This window comes from Filicampus tigris, chromosome 16 (genome assembly GCF_054856515.1).
Source record: "Filicampus tigris isolate MCC_2025a chromosome 16, RoL_Ftig_1.0, whole genome shotgun sequence".
Classification (NCBI taxonomy): Eukaryota; Metazoa; Chordata; class Actinopteri; order Syngnathiformes; family Syngnathidae; genus Filicampus; species Filicampus tigris.
Window position 1 is genome coordinate 7,475,853 of NC_141232.1, and position 19,853 is coordinate 7,495,705.

General features: G+C 43.1%; 2 protein-coding genes across 2 annotated transcripts; one reads left to right on the forward strand and one right to left on the reverse strand.

Annotated features, from left to right (window-relative positions):
• Positions 1-285: 285 nt before the first annotated feature.
• Positions 286-12,098, reverse strand: LOC147134435 (integrin beta-3-like). Its single transcript, XM_086056219.1, has 15 exons — positions 11,837-12,098; positions 10,375-10,460; positions 9,931-10,135; positions 9,604-9,856; positions 9,359-9,521; positions 9,135-9,296; positions 8,846-8,941; positions 8,687-8,776; positions 8,486-8,620; positions 7,986-8,415; positions 3,788-4,010; positions 2,870-2,970; positions 2,668-2,787; positions 2,094-2,260; positions 286-1,146 (listed from the first exon to the last, which is right to left on the reverse strand). Exons 1-15 carry the CDS (start codon positions 11,892-11,894, stop codon positions 1,072-1,074), a joined length of 2,364 nt encoding a protein of 787 aa, XP_085912345.1. The 5' UTR covers positions 11,895-12,098; the 3' UTR covers positions 286-1,071.
• Positions 12,099-17,631: 5,533 nt separating this feature from the next.
• On the forward strand, positions 17,632-18,240 carry rprml (reprimo-like). Its single transcript, XM_086055868.1, has one exon. The coding sequence runs from the start codon at positions 17,833-17,835 to the stop codon at positions 18,196-18,198; it is 366 nt and encodes a 121-aa protein (XP_085911994.1). The 5' UTR covers positions 17,632-17,832; the 3' UTR covers positions 18,199-18,240.
• Positions 18,241-19,853: the final 1,613 nt, after the last annotated feature.

Here is a 19,853-nt window from a genome sequence, read left to right on the forward strand (position 1 = left end):
CATGTGCATAGACCGAGTTTTATGCAGAACAGAATTGTGGCGTTGGATCGTTAAAATGTTTTTACACCATTTCGGTTTTCATGACTTCTTTTGGGGCGTGGTTAAAACGGTGCCCCTTTGACGCACTTAGGAGTCGGCATCAAATTAGGCAGCGTTGTTAACGTCACTCTTGTCTGTGGTGTGTCGAATTTAATCATGGCAAAATCTAAGGCCAACGTGAAAAATATTGCTCACAACAGATATCAGATTTCTATGGAAGTCATGAGAAAACTGGAAAAATTGACGCACATTGTCAATCATTTATTGGCATATTCACCCGCATTTTTTGAAAGCATCATACAATACTGCATACACAAGTAACAAAAGCACATGAACATAAGTGATTGCAGTCATTTTAAAATAACTTACAGAAAAATGCATTTATCAAAACCATTTACCAGTTTTCGGACATGTCTTAAATAGAGCCGATTAAATTGACCATCTATGGAAAAAAAAAAACACTTTTGTAAAGAAACGAGTGCAAACTTCATGCCCACACAGCAGATGTGACAAGATAAAAAATGTGCCTTTAGCTATAAAAGCGAGTTGTTGTTCTTTTTAACTGTACAAGTTATAAATCCAAGTTATAAATCCACATAGACAGCAGGGGCCAAGCCATGGGTGTGCACAGGCCCACCCAGATTGACAGACTGCCCACCCAGTGAGATTCATGAAAAATATATATTTTTACATTTATTATTTAACTATTATTAAATTATTTTTTAATTTGCATTTTGTTGTGTTTTTGTATTTTATTGAATATTAAGAATGGCACAATTGTGAGTGTCTAAGGAAGATCTGAACTTCATATTATTCAGTTTGTCATTTTATTTGAATATATGATGTGTTGGGACAGGAGGATTGTGCTCAGTGAGAGAAGTATTCAGGCCCACCCTGATTTTTCTAGGCCACCCTTTAGCCACGTTCTGGCTCTGCCACTGGTTGACAGCAATAAATATGGTTGGGCTGCAGCGGCTCGCTGCATGTCGTAACTGTCTTTTGGTGTGTGTGGTTGAATCCTGAGTGCTGCAATCAACTGGAGGCGCCGCCTCTGTACGCCACGTTGGTGAAGGTGGACGTCGCTCCTTTGTACAGTGGATTGTTGGCCTGAGGAATAAGAAGCGGTTCAATTATGCAAAGGAAAGCATCTTGAAATGCTGCCGATGGTCTGGATAAAGGTACAGATGCAGCCGTCAGTCCATTTGCTACAGCAATTGTTTATAGTGCCGACTTTTGGTAAGAGAAGAGGGGCATGGTGAAGCCTCTCCTATTTGATATTCAGATTATTTTTGAAACCCATCTCTCATTATTTGCAGAAAAAATCACCCATTTGCTGTTTCTAGGCACCATCTGTTTCTAGGCACCTTGCTACCAAGGAAATTGAGAAGCGTCATTCAGACCAAAGTAAAAACATTGCTGCCATCTTGTGGCTTTGGTAGACAATTACAATCCATTTTGTTGGGTTGTCAATTACTCACAGATTTTCTTATTTGGGTCACGGCTTGGTCTCTACCCTGTGGGGGTTCACTGGTGCCCTGCATACCCTAGAATGTGGCCTGAAAAAGCTTTGCCACAGTTTTAACCGGAGGGCAAGCGATGAAAAGAAGTTCAACACCTCTGAGCGGAGTACTGTGAAACCCTGCTAGTCGTGGGGGTTAGGTGAATACCCGCGAATAATTGATGCCCACTCCAAAACGTATTTAATTCCGAAAGGATTCCACAAGATGGCGGCAAAGGGCATATTTTTGGATTAGACAAGGCTACGGCCTGACTGCATAATTGCATCTCAACAAGTTGGTTGGCATCAAGACATGTTCACTTAACTCAGTCACTCCCAAGGATGTTTATATTCATCAGCCGGAATACAACCGTATACTGCCACTGACTTATATAAACATGAAGTTTGTTTTCAACATGTAGGCGCGAAAGAGGGTCTCACCCAGCTTGTCAGTGAAATTTGGGTTTGTAAACCACTCTAATGACTAACAGATCCCTGTAGATGGCGTTAATGATGGCGACGGTTTGAAGCTGAAACGGATTATATCTATCCTCACCGTGTTCCACCTGGCTTTGGCTCGCTCCTTCTCAAACCTGTCGTACTCCCTCCGGTCGTGGATGGTGACCAGCAGCTTCCAGATGAGCAGGGCCACCAGGCCCAGGAGCAGGATGGCTCCTGCCACGGCCGACAGCACCACCAGAGTGTCAGGACCCTGAGGACATTCTGAGCAAGACAAAGTATAGTTTACAAAAAAAGTGACTAGCAACAAATGTAGCGACATTTTGTGGAGGCAGCAATTCTTCTCCAAGATGCTGTGTGACGAAAATTGGCAAATTTTAGATCGGCTCTCGTACAGACAGATTTTCAGAAATAGGCGTTTGAAAAAAGATTTACTTGGTTGTGTAATTTCACACTGGATGGGCAGGTAGGCACTGCAGAGACTCAATATATTTGTATAAAAACAAAAGCCAAATTTTCCATGATATGGCTTAAAGAGGGAGTCAACCCCCAAAAATTCTTTACAATAATATGTTGTATGCGCCCCCACGAGGAAAATTTGGGGTTGACTTCCCCTTTAAAACATATCATTCATACATTGGCGCGCCATAAAAAAGATGACAGTTACCCACCTGGCTCTTTTATCACAAACAAGATGGATTTGCCACTTTCATCTTCGTAATACTGGAAGTGCTCCACGCAGTCGTTCTCGTCCTTGTACGAGCAGTTCACGGCATTCTTTGAGAGGAACTCTGCGTGACAAACAGATCGTGGTTGGCCATGTCAGAGAGGCGTTCAATATAGAAAAAAAAATCAAGACGGCGATGTTCTCACCGAGTTGGGTCACGACTCTAATTTCGTCTTTGCAGATGCGACTGCAGCTGTTGTCATCAGTGTACTGGCCTCTCTTGAAGTGCTGGCACTCAACACACTCCCTGCAAGAAGATGAAAAAGTTTTTGTTTTTTGTTTACACATGACGCCTGAATGCGCCACGACAGAAGCTTTCAAGAGGAAGGGCCGAATATCCACCATTGATGCGGTACAGTATATAAGACATCACATGGACAGTGTGTATGTGTTTTTTTTTTTGTTGTGTAAAATAAGTGGTATCACTGTTGCGCAGAGGAACCATATAATAGAAACCAATCAGAAAAAAATGATACAGTACAAATGTACAGTTAATTATAAAGATGTCATACTGGTATTAGGAAATGCTAAAATGAGGATGAAATATTTAGTAAAAGTCGCAAAAGCTTGAAATGTCATTTATAGACACAAATGATATTGTTAATTTACCAAAAATCAACATTATCATCATCATCACGAAACAGTTATTACAATTTTGTTTGTATTCTGTAAAAAATAGTGTTATACTGTACCGGTAATTTAGAAAAAAAAATCAAAGTTCATTATTAATAATAAGTGTACAGTATATATTAATTCAAAACAAACAAACTGAATTTAAAAACCAGTATTTGAACAATAATAAACGCTGCTAAAAAAATTAAAGGACTAAATTATTCTTCCTACATTTTAATAAATACAAAATATAAAATATAGAAATATTAAATAAATTAAAACAACAATGACATTTGTACAATATAATTGGTGTCTAATTAAAAGCAGTCCTTTTTGCTTTTCTTATATCCAAAATTCAACTATCGTAGTAAGCTGTATGACAGGTTAGCTACCTGTATTAGTTAAGGAATAGTTATTTATTAGTAACTAAGTCTGCAGCCTTCATATATTACTTTTTGATGGTGCACGAGTCAGGGCAGGTGGGACACTTTTCGCAGGTGGCACCATAGGCCCCCGGCTGCGTGCACTGGCACACGCCACACTCGCAGTTGCCGCGGCCGCTGCACAACAGGCCGATGCTGGACATGCACGTGTCGATGCGTGTGGTGCAGTTGCAGTTGTCGCCCACCCAGCCGGCATCGCACTGGCAGAAGCCGCAGCTGCACTTGCCGTGGCCTGCAAGAGGCAAACACCTCGTTTAGCCCGTTTGTTTCCACTGACACCATTAAACTGTTGATTCATGTTGTTCTATCCCAATTTACGGTTAGGATTAAGGTTAGTGGGGCCAGGCCTGGGATAATAGGGGATAAGGTTTAGTGCCAGGGGGTTAGGATTAGCGTTTGGGTTAGTGGGTGATGGGGTCAGTTTTAAAGTAAGGGGTTAAGTTATAAGGTTATGGGTAAATTTAGGATTACGATTGCGGGAAAAGGTTACGGTTAACTTTTAGAGGTTAGTGTGTAAGGGACACAGGAACGTATGAGGGGTTTTATATGTTTAACAGTCATGACAGTCCTCTGAGGGAAATGATAACTGTTGCCCACAATTAAAATAATGTTGACCTCACTGGTTTAAAGCAACAATGCTCCCATGATTTAAAGAGGAAGTGCTAACGTTGCTAACTCAGTAGTGGGCTAGCACAACACAGTCATTTGTAGTTGAGAAACGCAACTAAAAAAAACTTTATGAACGCCTTGAAGCTCATTTATCTGCTTACAAATGATCACTTTAACATTGTGTACAGGTCCATTTAGTCACATTATTGAAAGTGTTGTCATTCTATGGAAAAGGATGTTAGCATTCGCAGTAGCACTGTTCAGCGAGTGCAAATATCAGCAAACAAATAGAGCAAAGGTGTACAGGGGACGTGCCATTATTGAGATATAAACAAAATGAAACAATATATTTATAGAATCACATTCAACCAGCTGGGAACATTTGGAAGAGCAAAAAGTGGAGATAGCGCTCATTTCCGCCGGAGTCATCGCAGACTCCTTATCTGTGCGCGTGTGTCGGATGTGCGTGTGCGTGGGTGGGAGTTTGGGTGTGAAGAGAGACTGTTTAATTTTTATTGATGCTGTTGGCTCGCCATGCTGCTTAAATGTTTCGGCACATCATTTGAGGTCCATTGTGAGGACATTCCTGTTTAATCTGAAAACATATTAGCCGCTAAGGCCTTTCATGCCACGCCTGCTCTTGTTTTTGGACGTCCCTTGTTAGCGCAATGTGTGTGTTCTTTGAAACGCTGAAGCATGTTCAGGCAATGGGACCTGTGGACTTTTGTTCTCACTTGTTGGGAGTAGTTAGTCATTATTAACACTAGAGAAAGTGCTAACCTTTCATTGCCAATTGCACTGGTCTTTAAAGTCCCTTTAAAAGGTAAAATAAATGTTACATTTGACAAACCACCACAAAAAGCTTTAAAAGCTTTTGGGTAAGTCACGGCCCACTCAAATGTCAACTGTCAATCAAATGCCTAAAACATTACTACATTTGAGGCACATAATATCCTTTTAAAGTCGCCGGTGGCTGGAATATAATTATCTTTAAACATGTACAGCGTACAGTATTCTGAAACAAATCACAGAATTCACTTTAGAAAAAAAGAAAAAGGAGAAAAAAGACAATTTCCTTTGTAAACAACAGATGCATTGAATGACTAATTGAAAGCATGGCTCAGCTAAGAGCAATTACGTACTTATCGACATATTTCACCGACAGACAGGAAGTGCACGATTGTGAAAGTGAGCATCGACAGCTTCCCCGTCTCCTTGTCAGACATTGGGCATGCATGAGAACATTTCCTGAGATGGCAGTCAAGTGAGAAAAAAGGAAGGTACAGTGGCGAAACCTTGGAGGTCCAACGCGAGCCATTCAAGGAAAACATTGGAGATGCATTGTTTATAATAGCCTCCATATTGTTTCACTCCAATTTGTCGTCACTGTTCAGATGCAGCCTCTTTATCTATCTATCTATCTATCTATCTATCTATAAGCACCACCTTGGACAATAGAAATAAAAACAATGACTTGACATACTTTAATCCACAGGGTACAATGTTACTCACATTGCACGTGTTTGCGTGCTATATATGTCATATAAATATTGTGATCGCTATTCTGGCTAGTTTTTGAAGATAACTGCCAACCTGCACAATAGAATAAAATAGAATAACAAGAAATTATATAGACAAAAAAAATCCACGCAAATTGTATGCGTTATACAATTAATACACACTAATTGCCACCTTGCACAAAAAACACAAAACAACCAACAACAACAACAGAATGAATCCAAAAAGTCAAACAAGGCCATGGCACATGCTCGCCCCGTAACGTAGACATGTCTTACAATTACTCAATTGTTCCTCGCCAGTTAGTCACGATAAACGCCACCTTGCGCAACAGACATAAACACAATGAACATGATTTTTGTGGTCTATGATAGTTGAATTTTGCTGGGTGGAAACACATGTGCACTTTTTTGGCCCTAAAAAAAACCATACAAGGCACATAAAATTGACTCAGGATTTGGAAACGAATGACTCTGCAGCAGCAACAGCAGCCCATCTGGATCAGGCTCGCCCAGAGCACACCACAGAACGATCAAGGGTCACTCATTCCCTAACTGGTTAATGGCTAATGACACAACGCACATTTCCGCTAGCGCGGACCTGGCAGGAGTGAGGATAAACATTAAGAGGGAGTTTTTAGCTTGACGTCATTTCACATCCGGCTCATAAAACTGGCGAGCAGGCTCGAGGGGAGGTCGACAAAAGGGGATAAAGGGACATTAAGATAACAATTGTGGGAGGAGGGCGTTATAGGAGGGTTTGTACTCTTTTCCTGTGGAGGAATGCAAATCTTCTTGTTCTCTCTCTTGCTCCCCTTCTCATTTATGGGCCCCGATGATGGGCTTGCTGCCTCTTGTCTTGCAACTCATACAGACTCAAAAAAAAAAAAACACTGTTGGGAAAGAAAATGCCTTGGCTGCCTTCATACCTATAATTGCACAAAACAAGCCCTTCAATGGTCCTGCAGGGGTATAATACTGTATATTATTATGAAAAAAAGAATATGATGATGTGAAAGTTTTTTCTGTGTCAACAGGCCCGGAGTGAGCAATCGAGACAACCGGGTGAGTTCCCAGTGGGCCGACCTGCTATAAAAGAAGTGCTGCTTGGAGCCGCTTTTCTGGCCCGCGGACTAGTTTTCTTCTGCTCGCTTATCCATTTTGGAAAAAAGCAAATAAAGTGGGTTCGCGACATTTGGAGCACCTTCTCGTACAAATGTACTACTAACACACTGGGATTGGGTGGTCATTACATAACACGGACTGCATTACCGTTGTTACTGAGGGTTTCATCAAGTTGCTATTTAATACCAAAAGTAGTAATCATTTGTTACATGACATGAAACGAAACCAGTGGAACTATATAAGACTCTGTCTGTACAAAATAATGCATCGAGAGGCTTACTTGTCACTTGTTGTTACGGCAACAAAGCATCCTGGGAAAGCCTCCTCCGATTCTCTAATACAGCGCCTGTTGCTGTGTGGCGATCGTAAAGTTAGCCTCAGTCCGCTAAGTAGTGGAGTAGCGTAGCATAGGATGTTGCTGACTTAACAGCATATAATAAATCTACCTTGTTAAGTGTAAAGTGTCTTATCTCATGTTATGTCCACTTGCCTATTGGTCCCATTTTGTCTTTTTGTGCCTTTTAATTATTTATGTTCTCATACTTCTTGAAAGAAACATAAATCATGATCTCGTGGGAATGGTAAGCTATTTTAGGCTGATACACCAAGAAGGGTAAAATTGTATATGTTCATTAAAACATTGTGAACTGAAGTGGGCCGTTCTCAGCCATGAAACTCCAGGGCTGAAAATGACTCCCTGTGTGTCGTAGTAACAGGTGGAGAAAGTTTCATAGTCTGGAAGAGGAAGGGAAAGCGCCTCTTTTCCTGATAGCTTTGGCATGAGTGTGTGTACTGGGATCAGTGGAACTGAGGAAACCGCGCCGTATTGAACGCAACGCGTTAGTGAGCAAAATCAACGGAGGAGAACGAGGTTCCACGGTGGCCGTTGGTAACCCTTGGTTCCCCTTTTTCACAAACACCTGCATTGCTTTTGTCTCTCTTGCATACTCACTCACCCGAGCACAGCGCCCCCTTGAAGCGCAGGCAGTTGAAGTCGTCGCACTCGCAGTGTTTGCCCCACACTTGGCCGAACTCGCTGTTGTGACACGAGCACTGTCCGCACAGGCAGTCGCCGCGGCCATTGCAGACGGGGCTCCCGGGCTTGGGGATGCACTTGTCGTCGTCAGAGGGGCTGTAGTCCTCTAGCGAACACTCACAGTGAGGGCCCAACCGCCCGGCGTGGCACTGGCACACGCCGCACTCGTAAGTGCCGTTGCCGTTGCTGCAGGACGGACTGTCGGCCTCGGCATCGGCCTCGCAGTCGCACGAACACGCAAAATCCACTGTGACCTCCAGAGAGTTTTTGAATCCTAAAGGTTTGATGGTGAACATCTGGGTCTTGTCCTTCGGGCAGCCTCGCAGTTGAGCTTCCACACTGAAAGACACCTGAAGAGGAGAGTTGTTTTGGGATGGACACCGATCCAAACGTTCGACCGAGATCAGCATTTCAAGATACCGTGTCTCCGATCTTGAGGCCGGAGCAAGACTTGAGACCGGGGATGACTTCACCGTTCAGGCAAGTGGCGTTGAAAGACAGATTCAACTCCTCTGGCACCTCCAGAAGTTCCAGCTCCACTTTAGAGCGAATTTTCTGCACCCAGATGATCATTAATCACACTTTGGGATTCCTTCGGAAAACGATCTAGGAAGTCCTTACCGCGTACGCTGCCTCAATGAGCTCAATAACATTGCCTGAGTCACCAGACAACTCTCCCACGGCGGTGCCTGGAATGAGCTGACTGTATTCCTGGGGGAAAAAACAGAGCGTAGATAAGGTGACAATTTGTGTGTTTTCAAAGTCAAACATTGTTTTTACCTTGTAGAGTGGCAACACATAGTTTGTCACGGCGAAAATCAAGTTGATGTTGCTTTCGGACATTTTCTCAGTCAGAAGCGCCAGGGAGGGATAGTCCTGGAAAACACGAAGATGTCAAAAAACAGCCGAAATCGTCTGCCTGAATATGTAAGAAGCAGGCTCGGTAAGGCGTTGGTCTCGTAAACCAAAGATCATGGGTTCAAACCCCAGCTGTCATTGGTCAACAATGCACTAAGAGCAAGAGAGATGGGGTGTTTGTAAAAAAAAAAAATGGCAAAGGATTCTTTACCAGCACGGTGGATTTGTTGTAGACATTATCACTACCCAGGTGACACTGTCCGTCATTAGGCTGCACGATGCCGGCGAAGCGTCCATCCAGGGCGATATGCATTTTGGCGTCGGTGGTGAACACCACAAGGTGCGAGGCGTCCGGACGCCAACCCACTTTGTCCTTACAGACGATCAAGAGAGGTAAGGCAAGGAACGGTGGAAATGCTCCATTTGTAATCCTACCTTGCACACTACCGCCTGCATGATGGCATCAAATCCGCCCTCTGGGGCGTCTCTGTTTCGCGACACCTGCTGCTTCTCCACTTCCTCGGTGAAACGAGCCACCTTATCCGTGAGGGACAGCACATGCTTGAAGCCGAACTGGGCCTGACAATCCTCGTGAATCCTTCGGGATTTGGTCGAGATGACTTCGTATCACGGAAAAAAGCCTCTTTCTCTCAGATCAACCGATTGCTGTTGTCGCTTACCCATGGCAAGGGTTGTCGATGGCTTCGGGAGGAGCCAAGTACATGTAGGGTGACGCAGTCTTGTCGACGAAGGCTCCAAAACCCATGCGCAGGTTACTGGTGGTCTTGCCCATAGTCTCGGCCAACTTGTTGCCCAGAGTACGTAGGCGAGCCAAGTCATCCTTCATGGAGAAAGAAAGATCCATCAGGTAGTAGAGGTCCACTGGGTAGTCCTCTACTTGTTTCACGCTCACAGTGAACCTCTTGGAATCACCTGCAAAGAAGCGAGGTTATAGAACGGAAGGGACTGCAGTGCAAGGCTCTAGACTTCGGTCGCGTTTGGTCCACCTGGCCTGAGCACCATGCGGATTTTCTGGGGCTGTATCTGGGTAACGGCTTCGGCCTCGCCCGAGGCTTTTTCGCTTAGCGCCTTGTCCTCCAGAACCGCCAACGTGCTGGTGGGCGACTCCAGGGCCGCCTCGGAGCAGCCGCCGTCCAGCAGGTTCTGCTTCAGGTCGCAGCGGAAAACGCCGGAGCCTCCCATCCCAAAGGTCTTGGAACACAAGATATTTGATCGCTCTGACCTTGCGGGGTTGTGTTATGAGAGTTTCTTATTTTATGGCAATCATCTAAACTCGCCGGCCAAGCAATGCAATGACCAACACTAAAATGTTTCCAAATATATGCAAAACGTCGTATATGTCATTTGGATTTTTAAACCGCAAATATGCAGCGGTTACTGTACATTAGATGATTTCAGCACAGGGTTTGGGAATCCCTGCTTTAGCGTACCTCTTGCGAGCACCACGCACAGCGCGGGTCAACCATCAAACACTGCTGACATGTCGTGACTCCTCGCGACGTGCACACGTTGGACCCTGTTGGGACAATCACAAAAAGTGACAGCGGTTGTGGCGCGTTTCCCGCCGCACGGCGGCATTTACATTTCCTCAATGATTCAGCGCCTAGGAGCGTGTGTGAGCAAGATAGCGCTCGTCACGCACAAGCTGCCTTTCAGGAGAATGATGAACAAACATGCCCATGGAGGGATGACTAATGGATACTTGAACTTCATGCATTATGGCAGAGTGGACTTTTTGGTTTCGCAAGAAGTCATACAGTGGATATTATAAAACCTTTATTAAAGGGCTGTCAAAGTTAAAGCGTTAACTATGGAGATTAATTACAATTTTAGAACGCAATAAAAAGATTAACTCAGTTAACTCATTTAGTCACTGTAGCAGGCAAACTTAGAGGAGAGTCATTGTCGCAAAGACGGACTTTTTTACGTAGTTTTACTTTAAAAAGTTGCTTGACGGCTCTTTGGAGAAATCTCAAATGATTTGCGCACTTTGCAAAGCCAAATTCAAATACCATATTAGTTATATGTCTTTGGTGTATCGTTTAACATTTGTATTTTACAGGAAAAGAATCATATTCAAGGATCAAAGAAAGCTATTAGAACAGTCTTTGAATCAAAATATACTTTTTTTGCACATTAATTCCAAGATTTTACTCAAGTAAATATCGGTTCTAAGCTTGGTTAAAAAATTGTAGTTGACAAATCCGATTAATCGCGATTACAGAAAATATTTGCGATGAATTAGTTTAAAAAAATTAATCGCTTGACAGCACAACTTTATTAACTACAGAGGACATATTTTAATCAATATTTGAAAATTCAGTCAACCACTGTATAATAAAACAAAATACAGTGAACCCCCGTTTATTGCAGGGGATAAAAAAGGTGAAAATCCAAACTATAGAGACAAAATATAATTATTTAACTCCTTCCACATGCTTTAAACACATTTAAAATGCACTTTTCAATCACAATGAAATTCAAGCATAAAATCTATCGAAAATACCGTACGTATTAAAGTTTCTGTGTGTGCATGCATGTGCCTTGAAGAGGCGGGGCCTAGAGGGTGGTACGCAATGTGAGCGAGTCTGCGTGAGTGTCTGGCCGTAACAGCTCCCCTTTCCCATACACAAGGGCATTACGGTCAGTCAGTAAATATACGGTAAAAAAAAAAGTTAAATGACAAAATCTAAACATTATTTCCAATGGAGTGCAAATTTGTGATGCTGTCCATCCGATGACTTGATTTTTTCACAGAATAGTCCACTTGAAACAGATTTGATAATGATAGTCCTAGCCTGTAATGTATCCCCGGTGATAAAAAGGGCTTCACTGTAGAGTTAAATTCAACTGGACATTACTTTTGAAAAGACAAAAGGGATAAAAACTCACCATAAAGCGGAGATGTGGCCGTGAGAAGGAGGTACAAGGCGGGCAGCAGCGTCGTCATGGTGAGTGCGGTTCACTCACTGGGACAACTTTTCCTCATTCTTCCTGAATTGCTACACAGTGCGCACACACAAGATTCTCCTTCCACACCACGTCCACCTCCACGGTCCTCCCCTCCTTCATCACTCAACAGTCGACGCCCTCTTTTTCGACTCACTCACCTTATTAGCACCTAAACACATGAAGCGATGTGCTTCATAACAACGAGACATTGACCCAAGTGGCCAGTGAATCACTCACAGGGTAGTAAATAACATGGGGGGCTGCGTCTCGTAAACAATACCATATAAGGACATACAGTCGGGATGTTTGGCCCGTTTGCAGTGTGCTGCATTAAAGTTATGTAATGGGGCAATCCTACATTATGAGGTATGCTCACACAGTACTGTAATGATGAGTAAGATAAAACCTGAAAATTTGACTTTTGGGGTTTTGGGACTGTAATATGTCGAATTATATACCGTATACTTTATATACCACGTGAAGGAAGATCACTTATTTTTGAAAGTTTTTTTTAAAATAGGGATGTGTGAGACATCATCAGGTGTGCCACAGGGAATTAATCAATTTCACTTCCTTGGGTTGAAAATGATCATTTGTCCCTTCCATGTAATGTATCTTTGTTCATCTGTTTATGCCAGTTGTGTACCGGTACTGTTGTGGAATACTGTGCCCGCAGACGCAAATGAAGACAAATAGTACTTCTTTTACTACTCATGTTAGTGACTCAGTAATATTGGTCATTTTTCATAGAAGATAAAGAATATATGCCTGTGAGTATTGTTTAATTATCTGTCGACATGTGTTGCTCCACTGTGTTCAAATTGTGTCAGTTGCTTAAAGGATCTTTAAACCGTGATTATGTTAACTGTTAGCATCAACATTAGCATCAAGCGATTGGGCTAATCCGAAGGTAACAATTGTTTGGCTGTTTTAAATACAAAATGTCTAATTCTCTTTGTTTGATGTTTAGTTTGACAGTGAACTTCAACTGGGAGTGGCATTAAACAGATTGAAGCCTCTTTTGTGAAGAATTGTTCGCTATTTGCCAAACTGCTACTCGCCAGACCAAACAGTGCTGTCATCTCAAGTTTGTGCTCGCTCACTCACTCATATCTCACGGCAATACAGCATTTCATTGTATGCCGTGTATACCATCTGTGACATTTTTGTAAAGTGATGTGTCGTGACATTTTTCTAATATACAGTAAAATATTTGTCTTGCTCTAAAAAGATCAACTTTCAAATGCTATTTTAGATGCTCACTGTTTGCACTTGGAAGTTGTGCTAGAGCCACCCCTTGTGGCGAAATCAGTTAACACAGGGGACATCTTCAATGAGACAGTATTGGAATCTGTCAATTAAGAATGAAACCAAAACGGTTTTTTTTTTGTTTTTTTAGAAGTTGGCCTCACAACGCATTAACTTTCCTTTTAGAATAAAAAAAAAAGACACAAAACATCTTGGCAATGAAACATGCCATCCAAACACGTGGATGCTTCTTGAGCGTCCATATATTGAATCATTCATGTCGCCGACCACCCATCGGCACCCCCCCCCCCCTCCTCATGCTTTCCAGATGGTTGCTAAGCTACCGCCCGCCTAGAAAAAAGAAGAGACGACAGAAATAGGGAAGTAAGTCGAGCAATAATAGTAGCGCTTGCCTTCACTCAGTGTGTGTGCGTGCGTGCGTGCGTGTGTGTATCGATGGGCCCGGATGTATCGACACCCTTTTGTTGGGCGTCTCGCCCACAGATGAGTGGCCTTTCCGGAAGAGCACAGCAGTGAATGAAGGAGCCGGACTGGGTCAGATGGCAGCCAATTAAGACCGAACAAGACAAGTGGAGGAAAAAGGGAGGGGAAGGGGAAGGGGGGGGGGGGGGTCTGAGTGTGGGGGTGGGGTATGGACAGGAAGTGTGGGGGTCTCGCCCTGTGTGTTATATATCCCCGCAGAGGCCTTTAAGCGTTTCGCTCAGAGCCAATCAATGCCATGGCAGCGAAGCTTTAATCAGAAGACAAGTGGGGGAGTAAAGACGGGGGTTGGGTTCAGAAGGGCTGGCAGTGATGAAATGTGGACCATCTGAGATCTTAGCGCACGCTGGCTGAGCGTGCCCGCTCCCATTCCACCTGTAGCGCCCAAAGTGACGTGACGAGCTCTTTGCTAAGGACGTCGTCGCTTAATTTGTGTTGCTAGGCTGCCAAGTCCCTCCCGTTAAGTGCAAAAAACCCTGCTCCCCCCCCACCCCCCACCCCCGCAATACCCGGCCCGAGCACCTCTGGTGGCCTCCCAAGTCCCCCTCCCCGCAGCCCCGCCCCCTCCACTCCGTCTCAAAATAACTGCACCAACCATCTGTCACCGAGCTCCCGGGTCCGTTGTTGCTTGGAAACAAGTCTCACATCCGCGCCTTGATGCATCCGCAAAATGTCTTCATGAAGTTTGGACTATTGTGGAAAGTTGGAGCAACAGGTTCAAGAGCGCTTCAATCAATGTTCCGGATCATTTTCATTAAAAAGGATTGAATGAATAATGCGAGGCTTCGTTTGGAGCTCAAAAGGAGGATTTACATGACGTACACGCCGATTTCCACGAACGCACTGTGCGACAATTAGACTATGTTGATTTGCATGAGACAAATTATCTGCAGGTTAATCCGCTAAGTAATGAGATTATTTCAACAGAATGTAATATTCTACAAGAAAAACACAATATGGTACCACTACAAGGGTAAATTGTGCCAGGAATATACAATTTGATGCCACCAGATGTTTGTTTTATCACAAAAATGTATTGCCACGTAAACAACTTCTTTTTTTTTTTTTGCCAGAAAATACTGTTGTGCCATGAAAACAGAATACTACAATATAGGAAAAGACAATATTGTATCACCAATTGTAATATTGTGCCCAAAAAGGCTATATTTTGCCATAAATTACTATATTGTGCCAAGAAATATTACGCCACAAAATGCCGTGGTGAAAATTTGGACCACAAGATATACTGTGTCACGAAAACGCCAAAATGTGATATTCTGCCTCAAAAATGCAGAATTTGACCACAAATTCTAATATTCGGACACAGAAATCCGATATTATGCCACAGCACTGTTTCATGACATGAAATATACCACAAAATGATATGTAGTGCCTTGAAAACAAATTTAAACCCAAATTGTGATATTCTGTGATAGAAACACAGGATTTTGCATGACTGTATTGTGAAACGAAAACACAATGCACAAAATATTCAGCCATAAAAATGCCAAATTTGGACACTTAAACATTGACACCCATAGGAGAGGAAGATTATTCCTTTCCTATTGTTTCTTCAACTACAACAAAAAGACTTGTTTGCTTGTCATTGCCTCAATGTTTCTGGCAGATCGTCTCAAAGGGGGATTTATCTGAAGGACGGGTTACTTTACATAAGCACACTTTGATTTATTAATAGAGACAATAACACCTTGTTGATTTGCATATGGAAAATTAATTAGCTGCAGGCGAATCGGCCGACTAATGAGATTTCATTCACATAAAAGCAAAGCATCAGAGGCGTTTGTGTACGCGTTCAGCCTCCGAGCCGATTCCTTATCGGGAGATTCCCAAATTGAGGGCGGTGGCCTTTTTCCGATTACCATGACAGCCACTCATCGCCACCCCAGCAAGTGTTTATTTATTTGTCAATTAACCCATAAAGGTCGCACAACTGCCGCTTTAAAAAGACATTCGTATGTCATTGCTGAAGTATAAAAGCTCTCAAGGTAGGTTGGCACATCAATAAGATATTTCATGTTCGAGCTTGTTTTAGTTGCTTGTCAGGTCTAACTGTACAAATCACGTGAAATGCAAACGAGTTCATTCTTTCATTTGAGTAAATTTGGACTTATTTTGAGCCGCAGCTTGGCACAGAAGCGGCAGGTGTAATGATGGAGAAAAAGGACCAGCCAATAACCGCAATAAATATTTGCCTCGGCTCAACCACACTTTATTAATTCATGTGTTCATTTCTAAGCGATAACCCGCCGGAACTGACAGCTCCCAAGTGGCAGAGGATGTCTCCACGGCAACCGGTGTTAAACTCCAAAGCCCCTTCATTAGGACCATCCACCTCTGTGGATCAAACACAAGAACTGTATTGGAAATTCCGCCTTGATCCTGATTTACAAATGGGGACAAAATCGGTGGTACCACCTCTGTTAATGAAAGAAAAAATAACTAAATCAATCATTTGCACGGAATTTGCATCACGGACAGACCTCCAACGAATCTTATAAGTCCGACATAGATTTCATTTTTAACTCATGTTTTTCCTGTATGTTGCTAAGACTGGGAAGCGCTGGGAGCACGCAACTCCTTTGTTGTGATGTTCAGAGCTCTAAATTCCCACTTTCAGTGGAACCTGAACACGCCATGATTCAGTTGACGCGAGTCACTCTCACACTGTCAAAAAATACGTCCCTGCGCAACGCAATTTAAAAAACACGTCATTTTCTCCATATACATTTGTAGCCTACTTTATTTCTACTTAGGTCTTGTCGCATTTTTTTAACCATTTGTATCATCCGTCTCTTCAATTTATCATCGATTTTCCTCCTGCGGCCACATCCGGGGAGGTTGGCGGCAGTCCATGGATCGTAAATGTCTGAATAACATTTGCAACTGTAATTGGCTGGCGACCAGTTGAGGGCGTTCCCCACCTCTTGCCCACTGGCAGTAGCGATAGGCTCCAGCACGCCCGCGGCCCGAGTGAGTAATTCACAGAGAACGCATGGATGGATGTGCAACTGCAGTCACAGGAACCATCACGCTGCTTGCATATGGTCTTACAGCCTTTAACTTTAACATGCTTGTTCATAATTTTCTTTCTAATTTCTTGAGACAACTCCCTCTGCTTTGCTTCCTCCGGTCCACGTTAAGTGTGGTGCACACCATGTCGACAAAACTCACAGTGACTACTTATCACCCTTTAAAGCAACACTGTGTCATATGTCGGTTTTTGTCCACATGGCGCCGCCATGTGGACAAAGGTGGTAGTGTTTTGAAGTCAAAACACCATGTCGTGAAAATCCTGAGCTCTCGCTGGCCTGCAAGTTGGACTGAATTACATTTCTATTTCCAGTGGCTGTGTGAAAGATGAATACTGATGAGGTAATGAATTTAATTTTGTTCAAACAATACTTTTGTTTTTTGTTTTGGGGCTTATGCCATGACACCAGTAATAGCGGGTAGACGTTCGAATCGACTTCCGTACTTAAAGCGAAAGGAGGAAGTGAGTATACCGTAAAGTAATTCAGGACGTCTGTATTTTTTTTTGTGTGTGCCAGAATTGCTCCCATCCTCCTTAAAGTTGCTTAGTGCCAGTAAAAACAATCCAGACCCCCCCCCCAGGGCATGACAAAAGTCCCATTCAACTACTTGTAAGTCAATGTTTCATGAAAAGAGTTGTGAATTTTTTTTTAATCAAGGTCGAATTCTTGCCCAGTGCTGCTTTAATGTGGGACACCAGCACCAACAGCACACTCCAAAAGCTTGACAACATTTAAAATATATAAATACAGTACAATTAATTTTAAAAGTGTGGCATCTAACTAACTGCTTCTCCCCGAGAGGCACAGACTGCAAGTTGGGAGCTCATCATGACTTTCAACGCACCAAAGCCTTAGCACAAAAGGAGCGCGTGGGGAGGGGGGGCACTGGAGTGAGGGGGGGGGGGGGACTCCACGCACACGCAGTCTCTTATTACACCTTGCACACTCTTTTAAGAGGACCCACGAAAAGAAGCCACCACGAAGTGGACGCTCAACAACTCCAGCACTTTATTTTTTCCTCATAGCTCACTTGAGTAGTTCCACGTGATCATTACGCACCAAACTCCGCATCTTTCTTTTAATTCCATGACGCCAAAGTTGCTCGCCTAATTGTCTTGAGCCCAACTTGAAGCCATGAACGCCTCCTCCTTCCTCGACGCCACGCACGGCGCGCTCCTCAACGGCAGCCAGACTCTGGCGGGGACGCTGGCCGCCTACTCCGGCAACGGCAGCGAGCAGGCGGTGACCGGCGACGGCGGTGCGGGCGGCGGCGTCGGAGGCGGCGGAGGCTCCCTGGTTCTCTTTCAGGAAGAGCGCAAACTGCTGGTGATGCGCGTGGTGCAGATCGCCGTGTTGTGCGTGCTGTCGCTCACGGTGCTCTTCGGGGTCTTCTTCCTGGGATGCAACCTGATGATCAAGTCCGAGAGCATGATCAACTTCCTGGTGAAGGAGCGCCGGCCGTCCAAGGACGTGGAGACCGGCATGATCGGACTCACCTAACAGGGGGGGGGCAGAGGGAACGGAGCCGAGGTCTTATCTGCATGAACTTATTAGACGTTTGCCCCCCCCCCCCCCCCCCCCCCCCCAACCTCCTCTCCTAAAAGTCAGTCAGTGAGGATTAGATATGCAACACGGTCACGACTCCTTCCAATTAAGCGACTCCAAAGGAGCTACATTTGTGCGTAAAGTTTGTGCGTAAAAAGCAGCCAACTGTTGACGCGCGGGTCGTTCAAGTGAGTTTAAACGTTGCCAACTTGAACAAAAAGCGACGGAAATGTTTACAAGCTGTTACCTCACGTTCGTGTCGCGTTTGTAAAGTTTGTATTTTGGGGTAATCGTGAATGTTGTGAAACAAAAAAGGCATGATTGTGATTTTTTTTTTTTTTTTGCAGTCTGCTCTCTTTAGTGTGCGCAAAAAATATTTTTCACCACTTGTTTACGTAAATAAAAGGAAACATGGGACAAATGCTGCACGTTTTGAAGCACACGCTGTCGTTTTTGACAGCTTTATGGAGTGATGATGCTTCTCCTTAAGTTTGGCATGCTAGTTGCTTGGTGCGTATAAAGTCATTATGGGTCTGTTTTGCACTTTGGAAACAATATGATGCATGAAATCTTTATTTTTTTTGTACCAAAGGAAATTGCAAATATTAAACAAAACAACAAGAGCACATTAAACTCTGTCTGATGGATTAATATGTGATTAAGGATATGGAAATTCTTCATTAAAAACACTCCATTAAGTAATGTAAGCCTGATTTTGACATGAAAAGTGCATCATGTGGAAACAAAAATGATGACGTCACACGTAATGTATTTTGACACTCAGACTTTCTTCCATTTCATAAAGACTTCCTTCATTCTTTTTGGTGTGGTTTGCTAAAGTGATTGTCAGCTTTCTGCCTGAAAGAAACACAATCGTTTGCCATGAAAACTCTACTTTGACCATACGAAGCAATGTTGTGTTACCAAAAAAAGTTATGTAGTGCTTACAGAACACTACATTTTGCAATACTATAAAAAATATTTTGACATGATATTGCTGTCATGGGAATAAAACATGTCTAACAATATGAAAACATTTCCATGGAAAAAGATTGCGTTATATCACTACTTTGTAAAGGTAAGAATATCTGCATCAAAATGCTGTATTTTGCACTAAAATTGTATATTGTGCCACAAAATATATAGTTGGCCGCAAAAGGCTAGATTTTGCAATGAGAAGGACAGAAATAGAAAGTGGTGTTTTGTGCACAAACACAACACTACACTTCAGGAAAAGCTATGTTTTAAGGTGATAATGCTATATTCTGCCAACGCAAATAAAAGATTGTGCGACAAAAACGCAAACTCTTGCGATAAAATGTGGCCATGAAAACAAAATTCAATGCCAAAAAATACTTTGTACACAGTTGGCCATAATGAGTAACAAAACACCATATTTTGCAAGGAAAAGGCTTTCATTTGCCACATACGTGTTGCAAAATGCTAACATGTTAAAAATGGCGTATTTTGCTGCAAAAACTAATTTCTGGGAGACGATGACACAAAACTAGTACATTTCAAGCAAAATGCTTTTTTTGTACTTCAAAAATATTTTGTTGCACCAACTTGTTTGTTAAAAAGAAAAAAAGTCCGCACTGATCACTTCCAGC

Bases quoted from the DNA above. Each gene is read 5' to 3' on its own strand.
- LOC147134435 (XM_086056219.1), bottom strand. From the start codon at position 11,894: ATGACGACGCTGCTGCCCGCCTTGTACCTCCTTCTCACGGCCACATCT. The intron at 10,461-11,836 runs GTGAGTTTTTAT...TTGTCCCAACAG, and splicing joins GGCCACATCTCCGCTTTATG to GGTCCAACGTGTGCACGTCG. The intron at 9,297-9,358 runs GTAGGATTACAA...ATCGTCTGTAAG, and splicing joins TGCAGGCGGTAGTGTGCAAG to GACAAAGTGGGTTGGCGTCC.
- rprml (XM_086055868.1), top strand. From the start codon at position 17,833: ATGAACGCCTCCTCCTTCCTCGACGCCACGCACGGCGCGCTCCTCAAC.